Source organism: Varroa jacobsoni, unplaced genomic scaffold (genome assembly GCF_002532875.2).
Source record: "Varroa jacobsoni isolate VJ856 unplaced genomic scaffold, vjacob_1.0 scaffold_1159, whole genome shotgun sequence".
Lineage (NCBI taxonomy): Eukaryota > Metazoa > Arthropoda > Arachnida > Mesostigmata > Varroidae > Varroa > Varroa jacobsoni.
In genome coordinates, this window is record NW_019214061.1 from 111,603 (window position 1) to 125,306 (window position 13,704).

A 13,704-nucleotide genomic window follows, 5' to 3' on the forward strand; every position below is an offset into this window, starting at 1 on the left:
TATGAAGTTGTGATATTAGACTCTGTATAAGACGGTAACCTCTACATGATAATGGCCACCACCATCCTCATTCCTGCGTATGACCTTTTAAGCCATTTTTTAATTCTTACATTTCCTGAACACGGTGCCATGCTAAAAGTGTACATTTCGCCTCAATTTTGATCAGACAGTTTTAAGGTGACAACGTTGTTTTTAATCCGGTTTTAAACGCTAATAAAATAATGTGTGTTTGTGCGTCTATGTTACCTTTGGCCTATTGCGAATTATCTGCTAGCAAGCAGCTCTTCTAATCCTAATCTGAAAGGAAATTATTGATGCGATGTGTTTGCTCGCTATTTCAGGGCAACAAATACAAACGTGTGCTAAAAGAAACGTGAATTACTAAGCAATGGTATCAATGAAAGCGTATTGGAACTTGATAAGAATTGATTAGAATTCAATCTATTTCTATCGGTGGTACAATATCAGCTGCAATTATCGCTGCGTATGTGAAAACCAGAGTGGCGCCTTGCTTCTCGTTTCAATAGCACCTAGGCTTCGAAAAAATATTGTATGATGGAATATAGTTAAACTAGAGTTAGCCAAATACCTCTGTAATGGAAACAAAAGAAACAAGTGAATTATCTAAATCATATATCAATAATTTGCAACCTTTACATCTAAAAATAATCCGGCAATATTTAGAACAATGGTAAATCATCCACTGTTTGGGTGGGAAGTGTTAGTTGTGCTATCTATCCAAGCTAACCCTGACTTCTAATTTCTGCTTTGAGACGAACCTCCGTTATTCTTCTTAAAGGATGATTTATATTTAGAACAGAATTACTTGCAATTACTCAAAAGACATGTAAGTCTTTTACTGAATACAGTATCTTTTTTTTTTAGAAGCATGTACAACCGTGCTGAAGTACAACATACGAACACTGCTAGTCAATCGACAAATAATGTTATAGGCCTTATATGAGACCCCTTTGTAGAAAAGCAAGTTCTTGAACGTTCTGAAAAACGTAGTTGAGAAATATTCATTTACCATAACCATAATTAACAAAAAGCAAAATAACTTGCAAGATTCTAATTAACTAATGACAGTTCGATTGGTTACAAGTTATCTTGCTGGAGAATTGAGTTCATGGACCTGAGTGAGACATTTGTGTTACACGATTCAGTTTTAATTGCCACAGTCAGTTTGAAAGATGCTGCAAAGGTGGGGAAAGTATCAAGTAAACTTTTGAACGAGACTGCACAAAGTACAACTCGTATTTAAATATTTTTTTTGGCTCGTTTAGGGCAGACACGCTTTCTGGGGCGATGTTTCGGCTTGGAGTAATCGCAGCACTTCGTTCGCGTTCCGTGGGTGGTGCCACTATCGGATGCATGGTACGACTTCAATAAAGCTGGTCACTTTGTCTCTAATAGCATAAATCACATTTACATTAACAATGCAACAAAGCAAAATAGCGACATAGTGATTTTGCTGTTCTTTTGTCACGATAACTTTATTTCCTGTCTGATCGATTTTTGGTCGAACATCTTTCCACTATTTGTTTGAAGTTCATTAAAAATTACCTAAAAACAATATATCTAGCCCATGCGCAGTACAATACTGTTTCGAAAAAAAAAAGGAACACATTACTGCATGGAGAAATGTCTGACGAGCAACTGTATGGGACATTCTAATGCAATGCTCACTTTCAGGTTACAGCATCGCATAATCCCGAATGTGACAATGGAGCCAAACTGATTGACCCATTAGGGGAGATGATGGAAATCAGCTGGGAAGCTCGTACAACTGGTAGCAATGATTTGAGTTTGCCGGTTTATCTGTGTGGTAGCATCTGTTCTGCATCGATAGGACAAATGGAAATGACGTGTTTTTAAACTATTCGTAGTTTCTATATAATGAAGTTATTACCTGCAGCGCAGATGCAGCGGGCCTACTTCCGCTGGCGGTAATGATTATACTCATGTATTATATATATCGTAGTTTAAATCTCTAAAGCTGGCTTAGTACGTATACACTGCAGTGTTGATTGTACAATGATACGTGGGGTCGATGTGGCTATCAAGCTTGAGTTTGGTGGCGGGTTTGTAATAAGTAGATTTCAACGAAATGTCTTTGATGTTCTTGTTTAAGAGGTTGTCAATGCGGCTGATAACGAACTCCTTGAGAAACTGGAGAAAATTGTTACTGAACTTGCAATTCCTGAGGGATACTCCAATGTGGTGAGTAATAGCATTACAGTCAATAATATTTTCATCTAACAAAATAGATTCCAAAATAGATGTTGTTTTCTCCAAGTGGTCCTTTGTGCAGATTTTGGGGCACTGAGATATAGGTTAATTCATGCATGCTTTTACTTAATCGGAAGTACAGTATCTAACGCTGTCTACTGATTTGAGCAATTACGTTCCTTTGTCTGTAGCAGTACGCTTTTTTGTGTTTAGGTTGTAGGCTGCGATACCCGAAAGAGCTCTCCCGGCTTATTGCAGGCTGTAATTGATGGCGCTGGGAGCGTTGCCTCATGCATGGTTCAGGACGTTGGAACGGTGACCACACCTCAGCTGCACTTCATTGTTAGGTAATAAAAGTTCAGGATAGACTCACTTGTGCGGAAATTGACGGTAAGCTTTCGATTTTACTTCTTAACTGAGAAGAACTCGAGGTAGTTTTTGAAAGTAATTTCAATGAATGACTGCTCCGTAACATAACGAAAATCAAGAACAGTCCAAGAATGTTTATTACTTGAATTACGTCAATGGAGGATAAACAACAGTGACTTTTTGTGCAGCCCTAAAAATAGACGAAATTGGAACATTTTTACAAGTTTGAAAGTTATTTGAAGTGCAACGCGTCCTTATATACAGATTAGTTGTGTACACGTAAAATGCTCAGGACGGCCTAAAGCGTAATTGTGGCAGCTGTAATCTACTCAGTATCGAGCGGATGAATTCAGGAGTTGTTTCTAACATAAAAAAATAGCCTCAAAAATCTCATAGGGGATCGAATGTTCCTAGCAAATAATGAACGGTAAAAACTTGATTACAGGTGCCGTAATGACCCAAAGTACGGAACGGCCTCGCTTGACGGATACTACGGGAAATTAAGCGCTGCCTTTAATCGGGTTGTCTCAACGGTAGGTACAATTGTTGCTACATCTGAAATATCGTGAAGTGAATAGAGTATATTAATTATAACAGATGTGTACGGGTATTTTCAGTACGATTCGTTGAATTCTTTAGTGTACAGTTTATTTATACATGAATTACAAGTATGTTTTTAGCATAGCAAATCTGCTTTCCCTCACTCCTCAATAAAACTTTATTGTCTGTTTCAATTTTGTCAATTTCTAAGTTATAAAACACAGCGAAATTCAGAATCCCATTGTAGGTTAGCCTAATTACGAGGCAGCTTCGCGTCAAATTTTATGTCTCAGTCGAAAAGTTTCCTATCCTGGTAGTCCTGTTTCACGCCTAATTTATTAACTAATTATAAAGGCTTAATATCTTTTAATATAACCCAAGACGGCTAGCAACCCGACGCACTACAATCCAAAGCTGACGGTGGACGCTGCCAATGGAGTGGGGTCTGAAAAGTTACGAGTGCTCGCTGGACACCTTGGAGGATCCGTCCAGGTAAATCTTTTTACAACAAGTCTTAGATACATCACACTGATGAAGTGTCCTGATTAGTACATAGATTTTATCTCACTCGAGTATGCCACGCTGCGAGAATGAATCAGATCGAATTAGTTCTAGGTAAAGTTTGATAAGTTTGAGAACCACTTACATTTTTATGGCCATAGTTAAATGAAGGACGAATTAAATAGTAATCTAGAACATGCCGCCACAACAACGACACGGAGTTTCCTTTGAGTGTATGGTTCTTTGATTTGGCACCAAACAAATTTGTCTGAACTCGTAGTTTTTTAACAAAGTTATTTATTTAGCTGTTACATTATTAATCTTGTTTGATACTATTGCTTCATTTAGTTGTTATGATATTATTAAAATAAACATTTTAACCTGAGTTTTAGGTGACAATTGTCAATGATGGGGACGGGATATTGAACCACGAATGCGGGGCCGACTACGTCAAAACCGGCCAGAAAGCACCCGCCGGTACAGTGAATTTTATTTTTAATTTGGTTCTATTTTAAATCAACTATACCCTCTAAAACCTAACAGATCAAATAGAAATACTTCCGCGTTTCAAATAGTGACTCTGTTGTTTCATGGAATGCCTAACGGCGATACCGGACATCGCACTCTAAATATAGAGGTTACGGACATCGTATCATACTACAAATCCGTGCTGGCGTTTGTTTTTGTAACGTTAAAATGATCCACTTATTCTTGTTCCTTATTTTTTACAAATTATGCAGCGTTTTCGTCGCATAGTGAGGCTTGAAGCAAAAATTCGAGGCTCTTTCCGCCTAGCTTATGTTCTGTATGTCCTTTACGTGTATATATATATATATATATATATTACGAGGGACACCTGCAATATATAATAATGCATACAGCCGACGAAGTAGTAGTTATTTACCGTTTCTTCTGTACTAAATTTTACGTCTATCCAATGAGGACACAGCATATTCGAGTGTATGTTGGTACTTAGTAGTCACATTAACCTGTTTCAGGCTTAACGTTGAGTCCATTGGCGCGGTATGCTTCACTCGACGGTGACGCGGACAGACTTGTTTACTACTTTGCCGATTCTGAAGGGAAGTTCAGGTTGGTTGAGAAGCATTTCTATGATATAGTTTTACAGTTAATTTAGCGCTACTGATATACCGAGATAATCTACAGGGTAGATTATAAAACGCGACGTTCTTTTAGATATTCACTTTATAGATGCTTATAGTAATGCGCTATGCTTTACGTATGTTTATATTAATCCTTATACTTTGTTGGTAACAGGTTGCTTGATGGGGATCGCATAGCTACACTTCTCACCCGTTACCTCAAGAAACTTCTAGATGAAGCTCAAGTGAAAGACCTAGATCTGGCTATCATTCAGACGGCCTATGCAAATGGAAGTTCTACCGAATACATCAGAAATAAGCTGGTACATTTACTTTTGAATGAGTATCAAACTCCTAACGAAAATTGGGTTGAAATGTTTATTCTGGAGAATATTAAACAAGAACTGCAACTGTCTGCAATTGAATCTTCGAGTTTGGTTCTATTCACCAATCAGGATTATTAGAATTGACCCTTTTTTATTTGTTCATTTATTTTTATTAATAAAATGTAGGTTCTTTAGTTTCGGATCTAAACTCGGTGTGTTACGCTTAATATGTATTGATATAGAATAAGGTGATTATTTTGACAAGGTGTCAAGCAGAGCAGACAAATAACAATACAGAAGTATAAACCATTAATCAGAAATTGGTAATTGTTAATGACCTTTTTTTAATGACTCTATTTTTAGAAGGTAGGTAGGTGGGTAAGTAGTTCCCGGGGTAACTAATCTTAGGGGTTTGCGTGCTAATCTTAGGGGCACGTTGTGGTTTTAGAACCCGGGCATAGACAGACTTCGTTTCGGAGCCAGCCGTCTGATGGAATGCCTAGTGACGGTACCGGACATAGAACTCGAGACACAGATGCAGTCGGTTACAAATAATCTCTTTAGAAGGTTTAGGCACACTGTTCCAAACAAACAACCGTTTACAATCGAAGCTACATTCCTTGCAAAACCTATAATTGGGGATTATACTATTTATTGTAGAACTAAAAGGCTAAACAGGAAGTTCATATCTCTCATAATATTTAAATCTTGCATCCAGACCTTCCACTGCCCGTGTACTGGAAGAAATTGTATACAGAAAGAAGTGTTAAAACAAAGGCAAACTTTAACAATTAAATCATTGTATTTTCCATCGGTTGATAACAGATTTAAAACTAATTAACACAAAGTTAACCGAACAGCGTCAGAACCATAGAAATTATGCTCTAGTGGCTTTCACATAATAAAAAACATCAATATGTATATCGTAGTTAAGCCAGTAGAAGAAAAGGTTCAAGTTGCAAATAGACGGTAAAAGTTAAGATCATTGTTAACCGCTTGGCTTTGATCGAAGTTGGTGAACAAACCTAAACTAAAGAAAACTGCAGTGGGGTAGGGATGGATAAGTTAAAGACTAATTAAATCGAAAGGGTCATATAGCTAATGCAAGGTTTGAATATCTCGAACAGGGCAAATTAGTGGCCTGCTTTAGTATTCTTGAACATCTTAAATGAATCTGCAGCGCAAAATTTCAAAGAAAACAAAGGAGCGCGAGGGACGCAGCTAATTAAAATGTTCTAGCGTCACTACTTTGATAGTAAAAAATTCAAATCACTAAACATAATACCTTACAATATCTACAACAGCTATATACTCATTATCGTATACTATAATTATTTAGATTAATAGATGTTGTTTGTGATGGCTACTTTCTATAAACAATTTTCCGTTTTGTATTTTCAGAACGTTTCAGTGACATGTGTACCTACTGGAGTAAAGCATCTTCATCATGAGGCCCTTAAGGCCGGTGTCGGTATTTACTTTGAAGCCAACGGACACGGAACGGTGTGTATATGGCTAATAAAATCAAAATATTGTGGTAGAGAGAGAAATGTATAAGGATATAAAGCGTATAATATATAATAGAATGCACTAGTGTTAGATTTTAAGTTAATGGGAACACATAAGCAAACGTGGATAAAGCAATCATTCTACAACCGCTGCTCTTATTCGAGCATTCAGATTTTCAGATAGCTCTAATGCAAAAGTACGTTTTTATACTCTATTTAATTTAGAAGATAGAAATTTGGACTTGGAATAGCATACTGACTATGCTAAAATGGAGGCGTGTTATGTAGTAACGAATCGAAGTAAATTACAAGGGCAAAAAGCCACTACAGCATCTGATACATTCATTTATTTGGAAATCATTTCAGATTTGCTTCAGCGCTCGTGCCAAACAGCTAATAGCTTCTTCTAATGCAGTCGCTTCCCGCAAACTTTTGGATTTCATCGATATGACAAACGAGACTGTAGGCGACGCACTCTCTGATTTGCTCCTCGTTGAGGCTGTTCTGAGGTAAAAATGAGTTACCTAAAAGATCACCAACAAGTAATTTATTATATCAGCAAACTATATGGACTGAATAGATATACCCAGCCCTGTATTTTATATTATACGGAGACTCCAGCATAATAACTCTATTATAGCTGATCTACAATATAAATATCTACAATATAAGTCAATGAACCGGTTGGACATACATCGGCTTTACCTGCTAGCGTCATCATATGCATAAAATAGAACGTGAGCGAAGAATGACAGATTGAATATAGCAATAGGCAGACCTAAGTTGTGGCCAGCCGTTTAAAGTTAAATGGAACTGCTGTAACCTGTGCAAGATTGCTTGGCAAACTATATGGTAACGTTTTAGAAGTTTTCGATTTTAATAGTACAAATGACATTTGTTAGACTGAAGCACTTACTCTTGTAATTGGATTCTTACATAGGGATTTGGACTTGGATGTCGCTGACTGGCTCAGTGAGTACGAAGATCTCCCCAGCCGACAGATCAAAGTTACAGTAAGTAACTGTTGTTGACTTTTCTATTAAACTAAGCTTTGCTTACCTTTCGATGCGTACAAACTGAGCTATCTGTTTCAGGGACAGTTTCAATTATAAAGTAATTATTTTCCCAAGAAGGGCCATGGTCCAGAATATCTGTATCTGATTCTCGACGGAATGGATGCAGTAGGGGGAGACAAGCGATATTTCTACGTTGAATAACCCAAGTAGCATTAATAATGAAAAACTTTGAAATTGTTAGATAATAAGAATTGACCTCCCGTGTATTTATAGTTCAATAAGCTCTTTAGGTCATTTGAGTTTTTAGTTAACATTAGAAAGTCTAAATTTCTGCGATATATTGAATTTGCGCCAAGGTTCCAGATCGTACAGCGATTAAAACAACAAATGCGGAAACGAAATGCACGGCTCCAGAGGGACTCCAAGCTGCTATTGATACAGCCGTGGCCAGGTACCCGAAGGGACGATCCTTTGTAAGGTTTGTATATAGTTTTTCATCTGAAATGACCCTTGATATAGTATCAACGAGTTAAATAATAGAGAAAGAAAAAAGTTCAGTTGTACTTTCCTTAGAAATATAGCATTAGGTTGTGACGAGCTAACCGGAGTAGGTTTCGAAAAAATGTTTGTTCCTTGAAGACCACAGTGCCTCGAAAATTCATCGAAGATTCACGAAGACATTAGGCAAGAAGGCGAAGGATAGCGTGTGAATAATGCAAACGCTTCAAGAACGGAGATTGGAGTATTGGCGACGAAATATGAAATTATTAAGAGTCGGAAACCATCGCCATAACTAAAGAGCTTTTTCATAAAACCAGAACTTAGAGCCGAAGGGTTCTGTCGGCTAAAACTGGCATTTTACATATAACGTGTTACAGAATTATAACCCAAATATCGAGACTGCGGAAATCGGGTAAGAAAATGGGACCATTCGTGAATTGATTCTACGCTAGTTAAAAATGCGTATAGTGTATTCCACGTGTATTGCAGTTTAATCAACGAAAAGCGCGCCTGGAACATACGGTAGCTATAGACAAAGTATGATTAGGACAGGGACCAAGCGAGAATCGCAGGGAACTGAAGTTCGGTGGCAGTCAAATAGGTTCGGACGCAAGACGATGACAGTATTTGCAATGAGCATCAGGACATCTGCTACAATATAATATTCGTCAAGAATCAAACAATGACTGCGCCCGCTGTCTCGAGTCTCTTGAAAGACTTACGGACCTCTAACATGGCAATCGCAAGCTCGCTACCTGGTTACTTGCTGACGATACCAGACTTCATCGCCATGTTTCAATTATCCATGCTCTAAAGAGCTTTCCCTGCCCCAGAAAGGACAAAAAATCAGCAAGCATATCCTACTATTGATTTATTTTCATGAGTAGAGGGTTTGCGTACGCGAATACGAATGGCAAGTGTACGATCGCCCAGGAGTTGTCAGAACGCAGGGACCGATTTTTTAGTACGTGTTAGAGTTTTCAAATACGTACTAAAAAATATAATTCTAGCCTAACCAATCCGCTGGATTCGTTTGTGACGACCTGATATCGTTTTTTAATTAAAAAACGTACATATTATATTTTATAATATTTATTATATTATTTATTTTATTTTATATTTTATTTATATATACATATAATTATGAAATGTTATTCAATAACTTACTGCGTTACAATCTTAATTTTTTTATTGACAATATGTAAACGTTTCTTTCAGTTTCTGCTTAATGCTAACTTTCTGAACGGTTATATTTACCGTATTTTAGGCCATCGGGAACAGAGGACATCGTTAGGGTCTATGCTGAGGCTGCAGGAGAAACCAATGGGAAAGAGAACGCTGAGCTTCTTGCCGCTGAAGTTGTGCGCCTGGTGCAAACATTTCTAGCAGAGTAATCATAAAAACCGCTATCCTTTTATTATGTCTCTAGCACTGCCTTATATTTATCCATAATTTTCTATATAAGACACTGTTGAAAAATACGATGACTAGGAAGGACCTATGAGCTGAGATCACTTACATTTTGCAATTTCCAATATGGTATGGTATCAGTTACAACCAACTTATTGGTAAACAAACGTTCTGGATAATCTCTAATCGAAAGTAACCTAGTATTTCTGTAGAACTCTGTATAAAATTGCATTCAGCCGCCTTCTAAGTGCACCATGGATGGTCTGGTGATGATGGATACAAATAGTAAATGATCGATTCATCCTCGATATATAAACGTATGTAGTAGATGTTAAATGTATATATGGGAATTATAAGTGTTTAATTATTCTCGAGGCAAGTTCTACAGAAAACGTAAGCGTACTTCATTTACTATTCAGAACTTGCCTCGACAATAATTAAATACTTTTATAATTCCCATATGTACACTTTCTGCTACAGAAAATGGATACCGGTACACTAGATGTGTTTGAGCTCTATCCGAGCCGAAGCTAAGTTAGTGCGAAGGCAAAGTTGTCGAAATGTCGACCGTGACCCATTAAATAGTTTCTCTTTCCACCATTCAGCTACTGAGACCAAAACAGGCAACTGAAATTAACAGTGGCGTCTTCTTTATGGTAAGAAGTTCCACCTAACTGAAAATATACCATCTTCATGACGACCAAGAACCGATTTTAGTATTGTTAGGCAGAAACGTTTGCTTCTACGAATACTAACTAAGCTAGGCGAATACAAACTGGATCCATCGCAATATATCCGAAAATATGACTAATCTGGGTTGTAAGAAACGAAACCTTACCCACTGTAACAAAAAAAAAGACCTCCGGAATATGCTAGATCTGATCCTGTTCGGCTACTTTTCTAGCGGTAGACAAATGTAATTGGAATCTACTTCTTTCGGTCTGTGAAAGAAGGCTTCAAGTAATAGTAAGATAAAAATTATGGCGCGCAGCAGATCCCATTTCTACTATTACAGATATCAATAACGTGAAGTTCACGAACGACCTCATTTGCCTCAAATAACTACTTCACATTTTATTTATCTGAATCTTCAAATAGGTTTGCTTTCGTTGATTTCTAATACCCGCTGGGGGCTCCTATTTTTATTGGTAAAACTCATATCATCGTATGAAAAACTTAAGAAGTGGCTATACAGGTGCAGTCAGTTCCTGTACGCTGGTATAAATCTACTAAGAGCTTTAATAGGTTTGCTCTCTGTCCCCGTACAAATATTTACAAAAGGGCACAATCTCTTTACATTCAATTCCAATGTGGGACATGTGGCCTGTCGGAGGAGCTCAACTCAGCAAGAGGTTTCATAGCATTCTTTAATTATTATTTTAATAAATAATTAAATTTAATAATTGTTTTTCGTTTGTACCAAATACCTAATAATCAAACGTATTATGTTGTGACTGTTAGCATCAGCGCAAATATCCCCACCAAAAGAAAGCCACTATGTTCTGTTACAAATGTTTAAGCCTCGGAGCCAATTCCTATTACTAAACCCTAGCCTAATCTGTTACCTTAAACTTTGACGACGGCAACGTCTCACACATTCAGCGATACTGCATACATAATTTATTTTTTCTTTAGATCCACATTTCTTTCGTACTTGTGAAGTATTTATGTGGCTCTGTCACATGTTGCGGCGAATAGAAACTCCACTATAACATTGACCTCTACTTGTGAATTTTCTAACATTTTCCTTCACTAAACTATAAAATACTACGGGCACGTAAAGCAATATATTTTCGTATGTCTTATTAATTTTGTATCATCAATTTCACGATCATCGGCCCAAAGAAAAGCTAATAAAACATATATATATATATATATATATATATAAAACAACTGGAATGTTTATTTTTACAAATTTGAAAATAAACATTATCTATGCTTTATAGTTACCACTGTACTCTTAGAACCAGCGGTCCTAATGGGGAGGTACGGAAGCCTCAGTTTTAAAACCTTTGTACTAGTACACGGTTAATGAATAGTCTACAAATTGCTTTAACATAATCAACATTTATATCGCATATACATGAACTGCGATAGATATTTTACACATTTGACTGCTTTAAAACACCACTAAAGCAGATTTACGGTTTTGTCAGAATTACAGTGATAAAAGTAAGCTGCGAAATTAAATTTATGAATTACTTCAAGTTACTGTTGCTTACAGCCGACTCGTTGGCTCATCCGTAAACTAGTTCGCAAAGTAATACCATTGGCGGCCCCGTGCGTTCTGAAAACGTAATCATTTTCCATGCGTTAGAAGACGCCAACTTTCATGTTATGGTCTACACACTGTGTAAGGTAGTTCAGATGCGTGAGTAATCACAAAAATCATAAATTGTTGCGTCATAACATATTTCATCATATACATTTTTTTGTATCGATCAATAACCGTAGTCAGCTTTGCATGCAGAAACAGTGTATCGCACTAACTCACCTTTTGAGCGTGGTCGTTGATGTTAAAAAAAAACTTAATGAGGACAATAGCGAGTTTGAAACAGTTTCATTGTTGAAACTTATATCAGTGGCCGCTGATAAGCCAGTGAATCAATGCCATGTTTCTGTATGCGCACACGCTGCGTTGTAATTCTACGTACGGAGCGGTGAACAAAGGATAAATGTACCTGATGAAAGCGTAGAGACAGCTAGCAAATCATTACACCGTGGAAAAATGTTCTGTTTGTAAGTAAAAGTACTGTGAAGGGTAATATTATGTTTGTCTCACGACGTTTAGCACATGCGTAATTAGTCATCACGGTGATCTTAAATTGCTATATCGTAAGGTAATTCATCACTAGAATGACTTAAGCAGTATAACGCCAGCTTAACTCGTGTTAAAGCGTAGTGCATAATCTAATGAGCGACTATAAAGTGTGGACGGCCCGAATCCAGCCACCAACGTTACTCACCGAGAACTTAAAATGAAATGACCTTGAAGCGAGCAGACGCCACTCTCCTACGGGCAGATGAAAACAGCTAAATTGAGAAAGGGAAGTACCAACTGTTGTTTGTTGCTTCTTAGGCAGTTAAGATTCTATTCAAAAGTAGCAGATGTTTGTGGCTTTCTCAGCACCGTGGGAAAGTCTACCGTCTTCAACGAAAGGATTTGTTATAGTATCAATGTTCCACACTGAGTTAGTTATGGTCATTTTGGAGCATAAAATAGCCTGCAGAATACCCCGTGTGGTCGTGCGTTCACCGTTCAATAGTAAATAAAGCGTGACCCGAAAAAATGGATCCCCACGTAACTGTTGCAAACCTGTTGTGGTTTCGCTTGCCCCCTGTTTTTGGTTCTAACCCGAATAAAAAAAGCGTTCATGAATGAATCGAACGATACAGATTTTATTGTACATTTTTTTAAAACCGTTACTAAGTATTGGTTCGCATACGCGCCAAATCATGCTTGGCGAATGAAATTCTAAATAAATATGAGAAGATACACCGATTAGACATTTAAGCCACAGTAACATTGGTTTAACAAATTTCAGAGTTGCAACGGACGGCACCTTAGGCAAAGAAGCCGTTACACAAAGCGTCCAGCAACCGTTTGGACGAAAAACAGAGCTCGAGTGTCCTGGGTCTGTTCCCAAAGTATAGTTCATAGATTAGCAGGGCCTTGAAAGTTGTTTGTCGTTATCATGGTAGTAAAGCTTAAATAAAGTATATTTACATTTTATGAACAATTTATATTCAAGTAGCCCGCAGTCCACACGAAAATATTTTCTAATTCACTAAGCTTATGCACTCGTTCGTAACTACTATCATAAAAATGCTTCGGGGCGTACATTCAGAATATTTCGTTTTTAAATAATTCCCACAATTCGCAAACGATTTTTGACATTGCTGTGCGTGCGGAGTTTTGTCAGTACATATCTAGCGAATTATTCAAAGTTAAGCAGTAAAAACAATAGTATACAATGTTTATTTATTTAGTCACGCCTATCATGCAGTATTTGGTATTGGCAGTATTCGGTATTGGCAGTATTTTAAACAGCAACCCCCCCCCCCCAGGCCCACCCCCGTCAGCGCCACAAAGTTAACCGTTAAGAGGTGTCAAAGTCTAAAAATGAACAAATGAAGTTCACACAAAAACAGGCCCGCCAGAAGGACCCGTAACCAAAATAATGTATCAGATATTTTG

At 37.4% G+C, this 13,704-nt stretch overlaps 1 protein-coding gene and 1 long non-coding RNA gene across 3 annotated transcripts; one reads left to right on the forward strand and one right to left on the reverse strand.

Moving 5' to 3' along the window:
• Nucleotides 1-9,524, forward strand: nst (phosphoglucomutase 3-like protein nst). The gene is made up of 15 exons (XM_022845321.2): nucleotides 1-77; nucleotides 1,287-1,377; nucleotides 1,696-1,792; nucleotides 2,135-2,223; nucleotides 2,446-2,579; nucleotides 3,047-3,134; nucleotides 3,523-3,633; nucleotides 4,035-4,119; nucleotides 4,641-4,734; nucleotides 4,921-5,068; nucleotides 6,473-6,574; nucleotides 6,946-7,088; nucleotides 7,520-7,592; nucleotides 7,952-8,073; nucleotides 9,364-9,524. Exons 1-15 carry the CDS (start codon nucleotides 46-48, stop codon nucleotides 9,488-9,490), a joined length of 1,536 nt encoding a protein of 511 aa, XP_022701056.1. The 5' UTR covers nucleotides 1-45; the 3' UTR covers nucleotides 9,491-9,524.
• A 2,029-nt stretch (nucleotides 9,525-11,553) lies between these two features.
• On the reverse strand, nucleotides 11,554-12,555 carry LOC111267226 (uncharacterized). 2 transcript variants are annotated; one of them, XR_002684488.2, is made up of 3 exons: nucleotides 12,473-12,555; nucleotides 12,001-12,187; nucleotides 11,554-11,793 (listed from the first exon to the last, which is right to left on the reverse strand). It is a non-coding gene; the product is annotated as an uncharacterized LOC111267226 (long non-coding RNA). The 2 variants fall into 2 exon arrangements; XR_002684483.1 differs by lacking the exon at nucleotides 12,473-12,555 and having other exon boundaries at nucleotides 12,001-12,466.
• Nucleotides 12,556-13,704: the final 1,149 nt, after the last annotated feature.

Excerpts from the sequence above, each read along its gene's own strand:
- nst (XM_022845321.2), top strand. The coding sequence starts at position 46 with ATGATAATGGCCACCACCATCCTCATTCCTGC. Across the intron at positions 4,735-4,920 it reads GATTCTGAAGGGAAGTTCAG|GTTGCTTGATGGGGATCGCA; the intron begins GTTGGTTGAGAA and ends TGTTGGTAACAG. Across the intron at positions 7,593-7,951 it reads GCCGACAGATCAAAGTTACA|GTTCCAGATCGTACAGCGAT; the intron begins GTAAGTAACTGT and ends ATTTGCGCCAAG.